This window comes from Xenopus tropicalis, chromosome 6, assembly GCF_000004195.4.
Source record: "Xenopus tropicalis strain Nigerian chromosome 6, UCB_Xtro_10.0, whole genome shotgun sequence".
In the NCBI taxonomy this organism is placed as follows: domain Eukaryota; kingdom Metazoa; phylum Chordata; class Amphibia; order Anura; family Pipidae; genus Xenopus; species Xenopus tropicalis.
The window spans coordinates 71778775-71798246 of NC_030682.2; the positions used below are offsets into that span (position 1 = coordinate 71778775).

Genomic DNA, 19472 nt, shown 5'->3' on the forward strand with positions numbered 1-19472 from the left:
ATACTTTAGATTTCAAGGTCACAAATTCCACTAACATAAGGTTTATCCCAGAAAATTATACATTTTTAGAAAGAACAGATTCTGTGGAATCCAGAATAGATAGAACTGTCTGTCTACTCCAAACTATCAAGTCGCAATGCTTTCCTAAAGTTATTGGTTTTTATCAAAATTTGTGAAATGTATTAAAAATTGCTTCAAAGCTTCCTGTCTATAGAATCTTATCTCCTACAGGTCATAAAGTAACCAGATAAAACACCCTAAATATGAACGCCAGGGGTCCACTGAACAGTTTGATGCCCAATTTGTATAGGTTTACTTAAGTATGTGGCATGTGGGGGCCCCAATGTGAACATACCCCCATGTGATCTATCATTTCTGTCATTCCAGCTTCTGCAAAATCAACACATTTACATCATATTGTGTGGGATAAAGCTACAAAAAAGTACTCTTACGCCAGAAAGCCATATATTTTTGGCATGTAGGCGCCCCAATGTGAACATTTACCATATGATCTGCCATTTCTGTCATTTCAGCTTCTGCAAAATCAACACATTTACATCATATTGTGTGGGATAAAGCTACAAAAAAGTATGCTCACCCCAGAAAGCCATATATTTTTGGAAAGTACACAAATCTAAAATGGGTACCCATGTGTTTCTACTCCAAAGTACCAAGCCGCAAAGCATTTCTAAAGTTAGCAATTTTGATGACAATTCCAAAAATCCCCTCAGAGCTTCCACTTTGCAGCATCTTATCTCCCATATAGCATTAGGTACCAACATAAAACACCCTAGATATGAACGCCAGGGGTCCACTGAACAGTATGATGCCCAATATGTATAGGTTTATCTAAGTATGTGGCATGTAGGCGCCCCAATGTGAACATGTACCATATGATCTGCCATTTCTGTCATTTCAGCTTCTGCAAAATCAACACATTTACATCATATTGTGTGGGATAAAGCTACAAAAAAGTATGCTCACCCCAGAAAGCCATATATTTTTGGAAAGTACACATTCCCCTAAATCTAAAATGGGTACCCATGTGTTTCTACTCCAAAGTACCAAGCCGCAAAGCATTTCTAAAGTTAGCAATTTTGATGACAATTCCAAAAATCCCCTCAGAGCTTCCACTTTGCAGCATCTTATCTCCCATATAGCATTAGGTACCAACATAAAACACCCTAAATATGAACGCCAGGGGTCCACTGAACAGTATGATGCCCAATATGTATAGGTTTACCTAAGTATGTGGCATGTAGGCGCCCCAATGTGAACATATACCATATGATCTGTCATTTCAGCTCCTGCAAAATCAACACATTTACATCATATTGTGTGGGATAACGCTACAAAAAAGTACGCTTACCCCAGAAAGCCATATATTTTTGGAAAGTACACATTCCACCGAATCTAAAATGGGTACCTGTGTCTTTCTACTCCAAAGTACCAAGCCGCAAAGGTTTCCTAAGTTTGCTGATTTTTTCCAAAAATCACCTCAAACCTCCAATATGCATCATCTTATTTTCTATAGGTCATTATGTACCAAGATAAAACACCCAAAATATGAACCCCAGAGGTCTACTGACCAGTTTGATGCCCACTGTACATAGGTTTATCAAAGCACATGGCACTTAGAGACCCCAAAATATACTTTGTGCACACTAATTTCATGGCTTACCTTTACCTAATTCATAAACACATGGCAGTTTTATGTGGGATAGAAACTGCAGAAATGTAGGGTAACACCTGAAAACCATATTTTTTTGGAAAGTACACGTTCAGACAAATCCAACATGGGTAAAGAGTCCTTTCTACACCAAAGTACCAATCTGCAAAGTTTTCCTAAAGTTAGTGGTTTCTATGACATTTCAGAAAATCGCCTAAAAATGTTGCAATTTGCTGCATTTATCTCACACAATTTCTTGCATACAAAGGCAAATCACCCCAAATAGGAATATCAGAGGCCTACTGAACAGTTTGATGCCCTATATGCATAGATTTACCAAACTATGCGGAGTACAGGGGCACCCAAATAAAAATAGTGCATATGAATTTTCACATAAGATGCTTCGGCTCATGCAATTTTTGCACCCGGTATGTGTATTATGTGCAATAAGACTCCCTAACAGTACAGAGACCCTAGAAAATCATACATTTTCCGAAAGTACACATTCTGACAAAACAAAAATGAGTAAATACGTCTTTCTACTGCAAACTACCAAACTACAAAGCTATGCTAAACAAAACGGTTTTTATGGCATTTCTGAAAATTGTCACAAAGCTTGCATGTTACCTCATTACGTACCCCCACATTTTGTAATGTATCAACGTAAAACTTTCTAAATATGAACGCCAGGGGTCTACTGAACAGTTTGATGCCCTATATGCATATATTGGCCAAACTACGTGCCGTACAGGGGCACCCAAATAAAAATAGTGCATATGAATTTTCACATAAGATGCTTCGGCTCATGCAATTTTTGCACCCGGTATGTGTATTATGTGGCATAAGAACCCCTAACAGTACGAAGACCTTAGAAAACCATATATTTTCTGAAAGTACACATTCTGACAAAACAAAAATGGGTAAATACATATTTCTACTGCAAACTACCAAACTAAAAAGCTATGCTAAACAGAATGGTTTTTATAATATTTCTGAAAATCGTCACAAAGCTTGCATTTTGCCCCATTATGTACCCCCACAATTTGTAACATATCAACATAAAACACTCTAAATATGAACACCAGGGGTCTACTGAACAGTTTGATGCCCTATATGCATTGATTTACCAAACTATGCGGAGTACAGCGGCACCCAAATGAAAATAGTGCATATGAATTTTCACAAATGACGCTCCGGCTCATGCAGTTTTTGAACCCGGTATGTGTATTATGTGCAATAAGACCCCCTAACAGTACAGAGACCCTAGAAAACCATACATTTTCCGAAAGTACACATTCTGACAAAACAAAAATGGGTAAATACAACTTTCTACTGCAAACTACCAAACTACAAAGCTATGCTAAACAGAACGATTTTTATGGCATTTCTGAAAATCGTCACAAAGCTTGCATTTTACCTCATTATGTACCCCCCACATTTTGTAACTTATCAACATAAAACTTTCTAAATATGAACGCCAGGGGTCTACTGAACAGTTTGATGCCCTATATGCATATATTGGCCAAACTACGTGCCGTACAGGGGCACCCAAATAAAAATAGTGCATATGAATTTTAACATAAGACGCTCCAGCTCATGCAATTTTTGCACCCGGTATGTGTATTATGTGGCATAAGACCCCCTAACAGTACGAAGACCTTAGAAAACCATATATTTTCCGAAAGTACACATTCTGACAAAACAAAAATGGGTAAATACAACTTTCTACTGCAAACTACCAAACTACAAAGCTATGCTAAACAGAACGGTTTATGTGACATTTCTGAAAATCGGCACAAAGCTTGCATGTTGCCCCATTATGTACCCCACATTTTGTAACGTACCAACATAAAACACTCTAAGTATGAACGCCAGGGGTCTACTGAACAGTTTGATGCCCAATATGCATAGATTTACCAAACTATGTGGGGTACACAGGATGCCAAATTGAAATACAGCAGACAAAATATCCATATGGCAAGAATAAAAATGATGCAGTAAAAAAAAACAACAAAATTACATAAGTGTGTAAGTGTGTGTGTACACATGGCAAAATGTGTTTTATGTGCATGTGTGTGCAAGCAAGTGTGAGTGTTGTGAAGGTGTGAAACCCCCCAAAAAATGTAAGTGTGTGTGTAAGTATAAGTGTGTATTAATGCAATATGTGTGTATATGTGTGTGTGTGTGTTTGTGGCACCTACCCCCTGTCAAGATGCTGGAGATCGCTGGTGGGAGACATCAGACCCAAGGACTGCAGCTTCTGCAACCAAAAATCCTAAGTGGGTGGCACAGGAAGTGAGGGGAGCAAAGGGAGGGAGCGCAGGAAGAAGGAAGAGAGCTGGCGTTTCCTGTGGGGCCCCTGGACGATCGCGCCCCAGGGGCCACCACTTACCCCCCTCTGCTTGTTCTCTAGGGGGTTCTTTATCCTGCGATCGTTCTCTGCGCTCGGATTAAGCGCTGAGCGCAGAAAACGAGAGCAGGATAAAGAAAATGTTGCTCCTACGTGCGTGGCGCCTAACGCCTTTTAATGCCAGCACGTAGGAGCTACGTGCTTGGCGTTAAAAGGGTTAAACTCTCCAAAGAAACAAAATAAATATTTACCTCTCCAGTCAGAAGCTTTTGTACCTTGTCAGGGGACAAAACTCTGACAGTTAAAGTCCATGTGGAAGTACCTTTTAATCTTTGCTCACATTCCCTTTTAAAAAAAGTTTTTTTTTTTTTTATTGGAGTTTTACAAAGCAAACTGGAGGCGTGTTGAATTATATAGAAAATAACGTATATATATATATATATATATATATATAGTCACGTGAAAAAAATTAGGACACCCCAATAAATATTCAGTTCTTTAATTTTATTTAATTGCAGGTAAACAACAAAAATTAACCTTGATTTACTCAAAAGATCTCTTAATTAAAGGACAAGGAAAGGCTAAGTCACTTGGGGGTGCCAAAATGTTAGGCACCCCCAAGTGACTTAAATCGCTTACCTTGTACCCCGGGCTGGTGCCCCTGTTAGGAGAAAACAGCACCAGCCCGGGGTACCTGTCGAGAGCGCTTCCTACTTGTGTTGCAGCCAATTGTCCCGGACAAACACATGCGCAGTAGAGTGAAAATCCGACTTCTCTGTTAAAGTTCAGCTTTTCACTCTACTGCGCATGCGCGCGTGCGCGCTCGAGCGATCAGGAAGGAGGAAGCGATCGCTGCTACCCCGGGCTGGTGCTGTTCTACCCCGGGCTGGTGCCCCTGTACAGAGAGAAGGTAAGCGATTTAAGTCACTTGGGGGTGCCTAACATTTTGGCACTCCCAAGTGACTTTGCCTTTCCTTCTCCTTTAAACAAAAGATATCAACAAAAATGTTTATTCTAACTGATGAAAAAGACACCCTACCCCCTAATAGCTAGTATTGCTGGTATTTGGTTTATGTCAAACATGTCCTCTGTTCTGAAATAATTCAATTTTAGACTCATCTCTCCAAAGAACATTATTCCAGAAGTCCTGGTGTTTGTCTACATTCTCTCTGGCAAACTTCAGTCTGGCCTTGATGTTTGCTCTTGCACACCTACCATGCAAGTTAAAGTTGTGCAGTTTCTTTCTGATTGTAGAGGCATGCACTTTAACATCAACAGTAGCAAGAGCCTGCTGTAGGTCCCATGATGACATTTTAGGGTTTTTGAAGACTTCTTTTAGAATCTTACGGTCTGCATACTGGCAGTTGTTTATAAAGTCCTCCACTTGTAGACTATTTTCCGGACAGTGGAATGGATGGTTTAAAATTCCTTTTATATCTTCCTAAATCTTATAAGCTGCAGCAATCATCTTGTTGAAGGCATCAGACAGCTCTTTTGATCTCACCATTGTGTTCACTGTCACCTCACCTTTTATTACTTGAATCAGATCAATTACGTTTCGAGGCTCCTGTCTCTTTATCAAGTAACAAGATAATGAACATAGTTACATAGGGTTGAAAAAAAGACCAGAATCTATCAAGTAAAACCCATCCAAGTAAACCCAGCAAACAAAACCCACACATACCAATCTATACACTCACATATATAAACTATATATACAACCACTAATACTAACTGTAGATAGTAGTATCACTGTATCTCTGTATTGTGCACCCCCTGCAGTGTTCACACCTCAGGCTCAGGCTGTAATCACCCATACTGTTCCCCTGTTGACACCTCAGGAGCAGTAGAAACCCACAAATAATCCCTGCACACTACAAAAAGAACATATACTGAGGTGGTGCTTCAATTAAAAAGTTTTTTAATATATAGTTATTGTGCAGACTGTAGGAGCAGTGCCAGCATTGTGTCACTGTAGGCTGCCTGTGTGTGCCATACACACAGGTATCATAAGGCAAGCAGAGTATGGGACACACAGGCAGGGTATGGAAGGCAGAGTATGGCACACACAGGCAGGGTAGGGAAGGCAGAGTATGGCACACACAGGCAGGGTAGGGAAGGCAGAGTATGGCACACACAGGCAGGGTAGAGAAGGCAGAGTATGGCACACACAGGCAGGGTAGGGAAGGCAGAGTATGGCACACACGGGCAGGGTAGGGCAGGCAGAGTATGGCACACACAGGCAGGGTAGGGCAGGCAGAGTATGGCAGGTTTTTGCTGTACATAGTTACATAGTTACATAGGGTTGAAAAAAGACCATTGTCCATCAAGTTCAACCCATCCGAGTAAACCCAGCACACAACCTATACTAACCAATCTATACACTCACATACATAAACTATATATATACAACCAGTAATACTAACTGTAGATATTAGTATCACAATAGCCTTGGATATTCTGCTTGTTCAAAAACTCATCCAGGCCCCTCTTAAAGGCATTAACAGAGTCTGCCATTACCACATCACTAGGAAGGGCATTCCACAGCCTCACTGCCCTCACCGTGAAAAACCACCTACGCTGCTTCAAATGGAAGCTCTGTTCCTCTAATCTATAGGGGTGACCTCTGGTGCGCTGATTGTTTTTATGGGAAAAAAGAACATCCCCCAACTGCCTATAATCCCCTCTAATGTACTTGTACAGAGTAATCATGTCCCCTCGCAAGCGCCTCTTTTCCAGAGAAAACAACCCCAACCTCGACAGTCTAACCTCATAGCTTAAATCTTCCATCCCCTTTACCAGTTTAGTTGCACGTCTCTACACTCTCTCCAGCTCATTAATATCCTTCTTAAGGACTGGAGCCCAAAACTGCACTGCATACTCAAGGTGAGGCCTTACCAGGGACCTATAAAGCGGCAAAAATATGTTCTCATCCCTTGAGTCAATGCCCTTTTTTATACAAGACAGCACTTTATTTGCTGTAGTAGCCACAGAATGACACTGCCTGGAATTAGACAACTTGTGATCTACAAAAACCCCTAGATCCTTCTCCATTAAGGATGCCCCCAACACACTACCATTCAGTAGATAGTTTGCGTTTATATTATTCCTACCAAAGTGCATAACTTTGCACTTGTCAACATTGAACCTCATTTTCCAGTTTGCTGCCCAGTTTTCCAATTTTGTCAAATCGCTCTGCAAAGCGGCAGCATCCTGCATGGAACTTATAGTTTTGCACAATTTAGTGTCATCAGCAAAAATAGAAACAGTACTCTCTATGCCCACCTCCAGGTCATTAATAAACAAGTTAAAAAGCAAAGGACCAAGGACTGACCCCTGCGGTACTCCACTAACCACACTGGCCCAATTAGAAAATGTTCCATTTACCACCACTCTTTGTACTCTATCCTTCAGCCAGTTTTCTATCCAATTACAAATATTATGTTCTAGGCCAATATTCCTCAATTTGATCATTAACCTTCTGTGAGGTACTGTATCAAACGCTTTAGCAAAATCTAAGTAGATGACATCAACTGCCATTCCAGCATCAAGGTTCCTGCTCACCTCCTCATAAAAGGCAACTAAATTAGTCTGGCAAGATCTGTTACGCATAAAACCATGCTGGCACAAACTAATAGTATTGTGAACTGCAATGTATTCAACTATCCTATCCCTTATTACCCCTTCCAGAAGCTTTCCTACTACTGATGTCAGACTAACAGGCCTATAGTTTTCAGGCTGAGAACGAGATCCCTTTTTAAATAACGGCACCACATTAGCAATCCGCCAGTCTCTCGGCACCATGCCAAACCTCAACGAATCCTGAAAAATTATGTGAAGAGGCTTGGCAATCACAGCGCTCAGCTCATTTAATACCCTGGGATGAATCCCATCCGGTCCTGGACCTTTGTTTACCTTTACATGTTCAAGTCTCTTTTGAATTTCCGCCTGAGTGACCCATGCGCCAGTAGCTAAATTACTAGCACTGGGTATATTAAAAGGGAAGCCTTCATTATCTGGCTCCTCAGATGTATAGACAGATGAAAAATAAGAGTTCAAAATTTCAGCTTTTTCCCCGTTCTCATCAACCAACGTACCTCCCCGTGATAATAAAGTTCCCACCCCTTCTTGCTTCATTTTTTTACTATTCACATAATTAAAAAATAATTTTGGATTCTTTTTACTCCTAGCTGCAATATCCCTTTCCATCTCTATTTTAGCTTGCCTGATAGCTTTTTTGCATGCTTTATTTGCTTCCTTGTACCTGATGAAAGTTTCCGCTGTCCCAGCTAACTTGAATGCTTTAAAAGCACGTTTTTTATTACCAACCTCGACCTTAACTCTTTTATTCAGCCATAAGGGTTTTGCTTTGCGATGCCTCTCCTTGCTTACAAGGGGAATATACTGTTGTGTATACCTGCAAAGCAATGTTTTAAAGATGTTCCATTTTCCTTCTGTGTCTAACCCCATGAAAAGCCTTTCCCAGTTGACACATTGCAGAGATGCCCTTAAACTGGCAAAGTCTGCACGTCTAAAATTGAGCGTTTTAGTTACTCCCTTATAGAGCTGTCTCTGTAGCATTATCTCAAAGGAGACCATGTTGTGATCACTGTTCCCCAAATGCTCACCCACACAAATGTTAGAGATAAGTTCAGTATTATTAGATATTACCAGGTCCAAAATAGACTCATTCCGAGTAGGTTCTTGAACCACCTGAAATAAAAAGTTGTCATTTAGCATATTTACAAACCTACTAGCTTTTTCTGACTTAGCCACCCCATTACTCCAGTCAATGTCCGGATAATTAAAGTCCCCCATAATAACAACTTGACCCAATTTTGAAGCCTCCTCCATTTGCAAAAGTAGCTGGGACTCATCCCCCTCATCTATACGGGGTGGTTTATAGCATACACCAATGATCATTTTCTTTGTGACCTTCAGCCCTACTGAAATTTCTACCCAAAGAGATTCAACGTTTTCATTGGTAATGTCTGTATTACATGGCTTTAAATCTGACTTTACATAAAGACAAACCCCTCCACCCTTTTTAATCCCTCTGTCCCTCCTAAAAAGCGTATACCCATTTAAATTCACTGCCCAGTCGCATTTTTCATCCCACCAGGTCTCAGTGATACCAATTAAGTCATAATTTTCAATACATGCAATAGCCTGCAGCTCCCCTATTTTTCCCGACAAGCTACGCGCATTAGCCAGCATGCAGCGGAGATTACTACTTCTTCCTCTACAGCTTACATTAGCTAAAGGACAGTTAGAGCTAAGGTGAAAATTAGTCTGTTTCCCTTGTAACAATGGAAGCTCCTTATCTGATAAACTATATGCCCCCCTCACTCCTCCCCCACAACCCTTTACTGGTCCCACTGCCCCATCTACACTAGCTCTCCCATAAGAATCTAGCTTACCAACCCCCCCCATGCCTAGTTTAAACACTCCTCCAGCCTCTTAACCATTCTCTCCCCTAGCACAGTAGACCCCCTTCCATTGAGGTGCAATCCGTCAGGGCTGTATAGATTGTACCCCAAAGAAAAGTCAGCCCAGTGCTCTAGGAACCCAAACCCTTCCTTCCTACACCAAGACTTTAGCCACGCATTTAGCTCCCTAAGCTCCCGCTGTCTCCCTAAACTAGCACGCGGCACCGGCAAAATTTCCGAAAAAATTACATTGGAGGACCTTTGCTTAATTTTAGAGCCTAGATCCCTGAACTCACTCTTTAAGGTCCCCCACCTACCGTTCATTTTGTCGTTAGTACCGATATGTACCAAGACAGCCGGGTCATGCCCAGCCCCTCCCAATAATGTGTCGACCCGATCAACCACATGCCGAACCCTGGCACCAGGAAGACAGCAAACTGTCCGGTTGAAGCGATCCGCTCGACAGATTACCCTGTCCACTTTCCTAATGATTGAATCCCCTATAACCACCATCTGTTTAGGCCTAGCTCTGCTCTCCTCCCCACCACTACTAGAGAAACTGGTCTCCCGGCTGTTAGAGAGATCAGCCTCATCTAGAACCGCCAGTCCAGAGTTCACACTCCCATCTTCTTCACACAATCTGGCAAATCTGTTGGGATGCGCAAACCCTGGAGCAGCCTCCCTTTTTCTTTTCCCCACACTCGATTTTCTAACTGTCACCCAGCTTACTGCCCTATCATCCTTTCCTTGCTCCCCTCCCCCCATACTATCTGACCCCGCTAGTTCTTGTACTACAACCATTAATATGGGTATGGTCATGTGATAACATTGGTGTGGTTTCAAGTGGGTGTGGTTTCAAAAAGGGGAGTGGTCAAAACTGGCTTCCATTATCGGCCCTCCACCATGTAGGTCGGAAAAATTCCGGCCCTCGGTACAACAGAAGTTGGACAGCACTGTTCTAGGCCAATATTCCTCAATTTGATCATTAACCTTCTGTGAGGTACTGTATCAAACGCTTTAGCAAAGTCCAAATAGATGACATCAACTGCCATTCCAGCATCGAGGTTCCTGCTCACCTACTCATAAAAGGCGACTAAATTAGTCTGGCAAGATCTGTTACGCATAAAACCATGCTGGCACAAACCTATAGTATTGTGAACTGCAATGTATTCAAGTACCCTATCCCTTATTACCCCTTCCAAAAGTTTTCCTACTACTGATGTTATACTAACGAGCTAACATGTAGCACACAAGGTATAAATAGGGACGAGCCTTTAAGCCACTCCCCCAACAAAGTGCTAAATGCAAAGAGGAGCTTTGTACAATTCACTGTATAGAATATCCATGCACCTGGTTTCTCCCTTTAATCATTGGTCAAAGCATAAGTAAAAAGGAAACATTATAACAATCACATTGCAAGGTCAAAAGGAAACATTTCACAATCCACATTATAAAATATCCATGTGCACTGGTTTTCTCATTAGTCGTAATATGAAAACATATTCAACATCATCATGTACATTTAAGAAAATCTCTAAAGAGTCACGTGTGCATATCTCTATGTCACCACAACCACAAGGTTTTGTACGATATTATCGGTCAGGGTTGGACTGGGGGGTGCAGAGCCCACCGGGGCTCTCGCCCCAGGGGCCCTGCAGGTGCCCCCTGCATCCCCCAACCCCCTGCAGGGTCCCCCACCCGACGTCCTCCCCTGAGCGCTTGTAAATTTAACGCATCAGGGGAGGAACAGTTGGGCAGGGGAAGCGCTGCAAAGGTCAGTCCGACCCTGTTATCGGTACGTGCATGGCTAGCTTTGGATTTGATACCAGTCAGGGCACTATCTATAATATAAAATTAGTTTCTGCATACAATTGGGGCCTTAGATTGAAACTCATCTGGGGTGCACACTGATGTGAACAATAATATCTGGAAAGCATTGTAGAATATGCTAGAGTCATATACAGTATGATGAAGCCTATTAAATCTACCTCAGCAGTAAATACTTAAGTGATTTTCAAAATTTAGTGCATCCTGCCAGAAAAGGGGGTTGCAGCAAAAAAACATCTGAAGCACTGCTTTCTTCAAGTACTACTGCACGCTGTGTTTTGTCCTCCAATAATGATTAGTATAAAAGCGTGGAAAAGAAAAGGAATGATAGCAGCCCTTTAAATCAGTGCTGCAACTGATTTTATGGTAAGACCCCACAAGGTGGATTGTAAGATTGTATTTAAAGGACAAGGAAAGTCTAAAAACAACATGAGCTCAATAACTTAGCCTTAACACAGTCCTTAACATATTTCCTGAACTCACCGTGCTTCATCTGGCTCTGACATGGAAAAGTCTTGTCAGTAAATGCAGTACCTGCTCTAAGCCTGTGCAGCTTCCTGTCTCACTGAACACAGATTGTCCAGGACACAGACATGCTCAGTGCACAGCAGAGAGCTCCGTTTTTTTTTTTTTTCTTTTCAAGATCTGCAGTCTCTGAAAAAATGTTTCACCCCTTAGCCCCGCCCACTTCAATCTGCTGTCCAATCGGAATGCTCCTGTGTTTTTTCTAGTCCTGCACGGTGCCTCTGGCTGCATTTGCTGTGCTGAAATCGTGTTGGATAGAGCAGAAAGCTGCTACCTGCTATCCCACAGCCCCAGTCCCTTCCCAGAGGCTATTATCCCCCCCACTGCTACTATAGGCACTATCTCTCCCTACTATACCTGCTATCCCACAGCCCCATCCCTTCCCCGAGGCTATAATCCATCCTATAATCAAATATCATCCCCAGCCATCCCACAGCCACCCCACAGTCCCTCATCCCCAGCCATCCCACAGCCACTGTCCCACAGCGACTGTCCCACAGCCACAGTCCCTCATCCCCAGCCAGCCCACAGCCACCAGCCATCCCACATAAAACCAGCATAAATAAAACATAATTTAATTTATTTTTTTTTTTAATTTTTTTTTTATCCATATATCCATAATATCCATATATCAATCAATTTGACACTAATAGCCCCTCTCAAGTGCAATTAGAATGAAAAAAACCTGAGCGCTTCTTTCCCCAAACTTACTGTGCAAATATGGCAAATATTGCTGCTGACAGACGAGCGCGCCAGTCTGCAGCGTTACTTCAGGGGTCACGAAGCTGCGCATGCGCATTAGGAGAAGGCGAAGGGGGAAGTGACGTCATCGATTTTGAAAATGTCGGCGCCAAACTACAAACACGGGCGAATCTTCGGAGGGATTGTGCGCCGATCCAAAAGCAGCAGGTAAGTTTTTAATATAGCGATTGAAGACAGGGGCTGATGCCCTTTCCAAATATATTGGTTTCAAATTTTTTCTTTCCTTCTCCTTTAAGTGCAGGCTGACAATTCACCTGTAGGCTTGAAAAATCTTTTTGTTGTGCCTGCACCTGGAAGCACTGAATCTGCCTGGGTGCAGGCTCACGCAGCCCATATCTGCCAACTAATGTGAGACTTCACATTTGTTGGCGGATATCGGCTGCATGTACCTGTACACGAGTGGATTCATTGTTTTCAGGTGCAGGCACAATAAAAAGATTTTTTAAGCCCCCATCTAGTTGATCTGAATCAACTTTATGGTAAGAATTACTTCAGTAACCTAATATTTTCTCACTTTTTCTAAAGCGGTGTAATTTTTAACTGCTTCAAAAAGAGAATTCTCTAGGTATGAGATCCTTTATACAAAAAATAAAACAATAATAAAACAATATTTTGGACTTAAGCCTTACTGAGCTGCATGAATTCATATTAATGGCAAAACAATCCTACTGGGTCTATTTAATTTTTAAATGACTTTTAGCAGGGTTAAAGGAGAAGTAAAAAAAAAAAAAACTAAGGTAAAAACAAAGTAAGCTTTATTAGAAAGGTCTATGTAAATACAGCCATAAGCACTCTCAGAAATGCTGCAGAGTCCTCTATAAAAAAAACAGGATTTCATGTCTCCTTTTATCCTGTGCCAGAGTCTGCACTGCTCTCTCCTACTCCCCCCTCCCACAAGAATGCTAAGAACTCCCTCTCCCCCTTAGGAATGTGTGATCTGAGCTATTCAGCAGGAAGCTTCCTCATAGTCTTACAAACTGCACACGTACAGGGGTCTTGGTGCAGGAGCGTGGCATTATGAAAATTTTCTTTACAGAGCTGAGCATTTCTTTTTTCTTATGAGGCTTTTGATCATCTGAACAGGCGAAATATGGGGAGACTTAAAGGACATGGAAAGGCAAAGTCACTTGTGTTAGGCACCCTCAAGTGACTTTAATTGCCTACCTTTTACCCCGGGCTGGTGCCCCTGTACAGAGAGAACAGCACCAGCCCGGGGTAGCAGCGATCGCTTCCTCCTTACTATATCGCCGCGCGTGCATGCGCAGTAGAGTCACAGCTTAACGAAGCAGGAAGGAGGAAGCGCATCCCTCCAGGTACCCTGGGCTGGTGCTGTTTTCTCCTAACAGGGGCACCAGCCGGGGGTACAAGGTAAGCGATTAAAGTCACTTTGGGGTACCTAACATTTTGGCACCCCCAAGTGACTTTGCCTTTCCTTGTCCTTTAAGGGCACTATTGAGAGAACTGAAGGTATGCCTGCAGCTTGAGATTAACTCTTTATTAGCCGTTCCTTCTCCTTTAAGGTATGGCGATTCAAATTACAGAAAGATCCCTTATCTGGAAAATCTCAGATCCCTATATTTCTGTATAAAAGATACCATACCTGTACAACAACATCCCAATTTACTATAAAAAATCCTTTTATACCTTAAGATGTAACCCCCTTTCTTCTAATCTCAATGGAAATCCTTCATTCTTCTAAAGCAGTGCTGTCCAACTGGCGGCCCCCCTCTGTGTGGCCCCCCACCTGTCTGGCTGCTTTGATGGCTTACCTTTGAGTAAGCATTAAATGGTATCAGTACTGTGATTAACTGCCCCCCTGCATGGCTCTCACCTCAGATTCAGGCTGTAATCCCTCTGTATTGTTTAAAAATGTAATCCCCTGTGTTTTTCACACCTTTTAGTTTCTGCATTGTACACCCCCTGCAGTGTTCACACCTCAGGATCAGGCTGTAATCACTCCCATTGTTCACTTCTTCACACCTCAGAGATAGGTACTGTAGGCAGAGTATGGCACATACAGTCAGGGTAGGGCAGGCAGAGTATGGCACACACAGTCAGGGTAGGGCAGGCAGAATATGGCACACACAGTCAGGGTAGGGCAGGCAGAGTATGGCACACACAGGCAGGGTAGGGCAGGCAGAGTATGGCACACAGAGGCAGCATAGAGAAGGCAGGGTATGGCACACACAGGCAGGGTAGGACAGGCAGAGTATGGCACACACAGACAGCATAGGACAGGCAGAGTGCTGCCTGTGTGTGCCATACTCTGCTTGCCCTATGCTGCTTGTGGGAGGTGAACCTGGCAGGGGTTTGTTGTGGGAGTTTGTTAGCAGTTGGAAATAGCCACATTTCCCTAAGGTGTGTAATTATGTACTGGGGGTTGCTGTGCTATCCACAGGGGAGGAGGAGGCATATGGAATTTAAGGGTATATCTTAATATGACATAATTCTTTCACATATGAATGATGGTTGATATCCCCACAGTAAGGACCAAGCATTTGGGATTTTGCTGTGCTACCACCATTGTGATAAAATAGGTGTGGTTTGAAGTGGGTGTGGTTTCAAAAAGGGGAGTGGTCAAAACTGGCTTCCATTAGCGGCCCTCCACCATGTATGCTAGAGAAATTCCGGCCCACGGCACCGTAGAAGTTGGACAGCACTGTTCTAAAGGATCTATTGGTGACTTACATGGTCCCCTCATGCATTTACATAGATATCCTACCTTAACTGCTTTAATGCCTTTTATGAGTCTTGCAAACAGAATTTGAAGAAAACCCCTTTTGTGCACTGAAAGGTGCACCAAAAATTTGTGGTGCCGTACCCATGATTTGTAAAAGGAAGGAATTATGCTTTGCAGCTACTAGTTTTAAAAAATGGGCTAAATGTTTTAAGCATAACCTCATAAACAAATACATGCAATTAAATTAATGAAGTATAATATAAGAACAAATATTAACTCATCTTGTCCAAAGATGATGAAAGCATGTGTATATATTGTAAAGGTATGGGACCTGTTATCTAGAATGCGCGGGATCTTTCTGTAATTTGGATCACCATGCCTTAAAGGAACAGTAACATCAAAAAATGAAAGTGTATAAAAGTAATTACAATACTGTTGCCCTGCATTGCTACAACTGGTGTGTGTGCCTCAGAAAGACTACTATAGTTTATATAAGTAAGCTGCTGTGTAGCCATGGGGGCAGCCATTCAAAGGAGAAAAGGCACAGGTTACTTAGCAGATAACAGACAAACCCCCATTATATGGGGCTTATCTACTAGTTATCTGCTATGTAACCTGTGCCTTTTCTCCTTTTTTCTAGCTTGAATGGTTGCCTCCATGGCTACACAGCAGCTTATTTATATAGTAGCTGTTCTGTAGCAAAAACAACAGCAGAGCAACAGCACATAATATTTTAATTACTTTTAAACACATTAATTTTTTGATGTTACTGTTCCTTTAAGTCTACTCAAAAAAATTATTTAAACATAAAATAATATTCTGGATAATAGGTTTCCTGATAACAGATCTCTGTTATGCCACTTTTTTTTTTTTAATTATTTTTCTTCATGATACAGATACATGTATAGTTATGCACTTTGGTAGAAATAATATAAATAAATGTCATGCACTAAAAGGTAGTGTGTTTGCGGTATCCTCAATTGAGATGGGTCTAGGGATTTTGTATATAAAAAGTTGTATCACTCCCTGGCTACTAAAGCAAATAAAGTACAGTTATAGAATCCATTATCCGGAAACCTGTTATCCAGAAAGCTCCATATTACGGAATGACCATCTCCCAAATATTTTTATTTGAATAATATTAAAAATGTTTAAAAAATTAACTTTAATAATAAAACAGTATTCACTCTAATAATAAAACAGTATCTTGTACTTAGTCCCAACTAATATATAACTAATCTTTTTTGAGGCAAAACAATACCACTGCATTTAATTCATGTTTAAATGATTTTTTAGTAGACTTGAAATATTGAGATCCAAATTACAGGAAGATCCCTTATTCGGAAAACCCCAGGTCCCAAGCATTCTGGATAACAGGTCCCATACCTGTAGTGTCTTACATAAAGGGCATTAACTCAAGGGATTGCATCTTTATAGGTTTCCGGTAAGTATGCAGTGCAATTTTGGGCTCCAGTCCTTATCAAGGATATTAATGAGCTAAAGAAAGTGCAAAGACATGCAACTAAACTGGTAAAGGGAATGGAAGATTTAAACTATGAGGCTAGACTGTGGTTGCTTTGTCTGGATAAAAGGGGCTTGCAAGGGGACATGATTACACTGTACAAGTACATTAGAGGGGATTATAGACAGATAGGGGATGTTCTTTATTCCCATAGAAATGATCAGCGATACAGAAGCCACCCCTTTATTTTAGAGTAACAAAACTTTCATTTGAAGCAGCGTAGGTGTTTTGTTACAGTGAGGGCAGTGAGATTGTGGAAACTGGACATGATGTCACAAAAAACTCCAAAAATGGGCTGGACAAAATTATTGGCACCCTTTCAAAATTGTGGATAAATAAGATTGTTATAAACATGTGGTGCTCCTTTAACCTCACCTGGGACAAGTAACAGGTGTGGGCAATATAAAAATCACACCTGAAAGCAGATGAAAAGGAGAGAAGTTCACTTAGTCTTTGTATTGTGTGTGCCACGCTAAGCATGGACAACAGAAAGAGGAGAAGAGAACTGTCTGAGGACTTGAGAACCAAAATTGTGGAAAAATATCAACAATCTCAAGGTTACGGGTACATCTCCAGAGATCTAGATTTGCCTTTGTCCACAGTGCGCAACATTATCAAGATGTTTGCAACCCATGGCACTGTAGCTAATCTTCCTGGGTGTGGACGAAAGAGAAAAATTGATAAAATGCTGCAACGCAAGATAGTCCGGATGGTGGATAAGCAGCCCCAAACAAGTTCCAAAGAAATTCAAGCTGTCCTGCAGGCTCAGGGAAGCATCAGTGTCAGCGCGAACTATCCGTCGACATTTAAATGAAACGCTATGGCAGGAGACCCAGGAGGACCCCACTGCTGACACAGAGACATAAAAAAAAACAAGACTACAGTTTGCCAAAATGTACTTGAGTAAGCCACAATCCTTCTGGGAAAACATCTTGTGGACAGATGAGACCAAGATAGAGCTTTTTGGTAAAGCACATCATTCTACTGTTTACCGAAAACGGAATGAGGCCTACAAAGAACAGTACCTACAGTGAAATATGGTGGAGGTTCAATGATGTTTTGGGGTTGTTTTGCTGCCTCTGGCACTGGGTGCCTTGAATGTGTGCAAGGCATCATGTAATCTGAGGATTACCAAAGGATTTTGGGTCACACTGTAGAGCCCAGTGTCAGAAAGCTGGATTTGCATCCGAGATCTTGGGTCTTCCAGCAGGACAATGACCCCAAACATACATCAAAAAGCACCCAGAAATGCATGGTAACAAAGAGCTGGAGAGCTCTGAAGTGGCCAGCAATGTGTCCAGATCTAAATCCCATTGAACATCTGTGGAGAGATCTTAAAATTGCTGTTGGGAAAAGGCGCCCTTCCAATAAGAGAGACCTGGAGCAGTTTGCAAAGGAAGAGTGGTCCAAAATTCTCAGTGAGAGGTGTAAGAAGCTTATAGATGGTTATAGGAAGCGACTGATTTCAGTTATTTTTTCCAAAGGGTGCGAAACCAAATATAAAGTTAAGGGTGCCAATCATTTTGTCCAGCCCATTTTTGGAGTTTTGGGTGGCATTATGTTCAATTTGCTTTATTTCCTTTTTGTTCTGTTCCAATACACAAAGGGACTAAAACATGTGTATAGCAAAACATGTGTTACTGCAATACTGTTGTGTGAGAAATACTTGATTTTCTTGAAAAAATTCTGGGGTGCCAACAATTTTGGCCATGACTGTATTTAAACATATTAACACAACTTGTTATATACATTTACAATACATTTTTTGTAAAAATTACAATATATCAACATTTTTTCTTTAATGCAAATTAAGGGTGAACATACCCTGCTTTGTTTAGTATACTGATTAAACACCTGCACCGCAGCTTCAAGTTTGTTGGTTAGATCCTGCACAATATTTGCTTCTTCTTGGGATCTAATTGTAAAGGAATCCTGCACACAGACAGAACACAAGTAACATTGTTTTATGATAACTCAGATAGCTTTATTTGCTGAAACTGAAAACCCTAACCTAAAATACATTTCACTTCCTAACTTTTTTAGGTCTTCCTTTCTCCTCCTTATGTTCATAAAATATCTTTTTTTTTTTTTTTTTAAAAGACAGCATTGAAAAAATAGATATTTTAAAAACAAAATAAGACATAAATAAAGGTAAACTAACATCTAAGGAAATAGAAGGAGCAAGATGTTTTATGGTTTACAATTTAAGTAACAGTATAAAAAGAAACTGGAATACTGTACAGGCTGATCCTATTCTAGTTAAAAGTTAAAGGAACAGTAACACTAAAAAATAAAAATGTTTTAAAATAATTAAAATATAATGTACTGTTGCCCTGCATTGGTAAAAGTTGTGTGTTTGCTTCAGAAACACTACTGTAGTTAATAGAAATAGTTATTGTGTAGCCATGGGGGCAGCCATTTAAATTGAAAAAAGGAGAAAAGGCACAGGTTACATAAGAAGATAACAGATAAATTGTGTAGAATACAATGGGAATCTATGCTTCTTATCTGTTATCTGTTTAGTAACCTGTGCCTTTTCTCCTTTTTTCAATTTAAATGGCTGCCCCCATGGCTACACAGCAGGGTATTTATATAAACTGTAGTAATGTTTATGAAGCAAAGACACAACTTTTACCAGTGCAGGGCAATAGTACATAATATATTAATTATTTTTATACAATTTCATTTTTTGGTGTTACTGTTCCTTT

General features: G+C 41.1%; 1 protein-coding gene across 12 annotated transcripts in view; it reads right to left on the reverse strand.

The window, feature by feature from the left end:
• Nucleotides 1–19472, reverse strand: part of LOC100145148 (uncharacterized) — a 118125-nt gene that overhangs the window by 20875 nt on the left and 77778 nt on the right. For 9 of the 12 annotated variants that reach the window (XM_012964280.3, XM_018094539.2, XM_012964277.3 and 6 more), the window contains 1 exon segment: nucleotides 18589–18696. The exons of the other annotated variants lie outside the window; for them this stretch is intronic. In XM_012964280.3, the coding sequence (XP_012819734.1) occupies nucleotides 18589–18696 (108 nt within the window). 12 annotated transcript variants of the gene reach the window in all.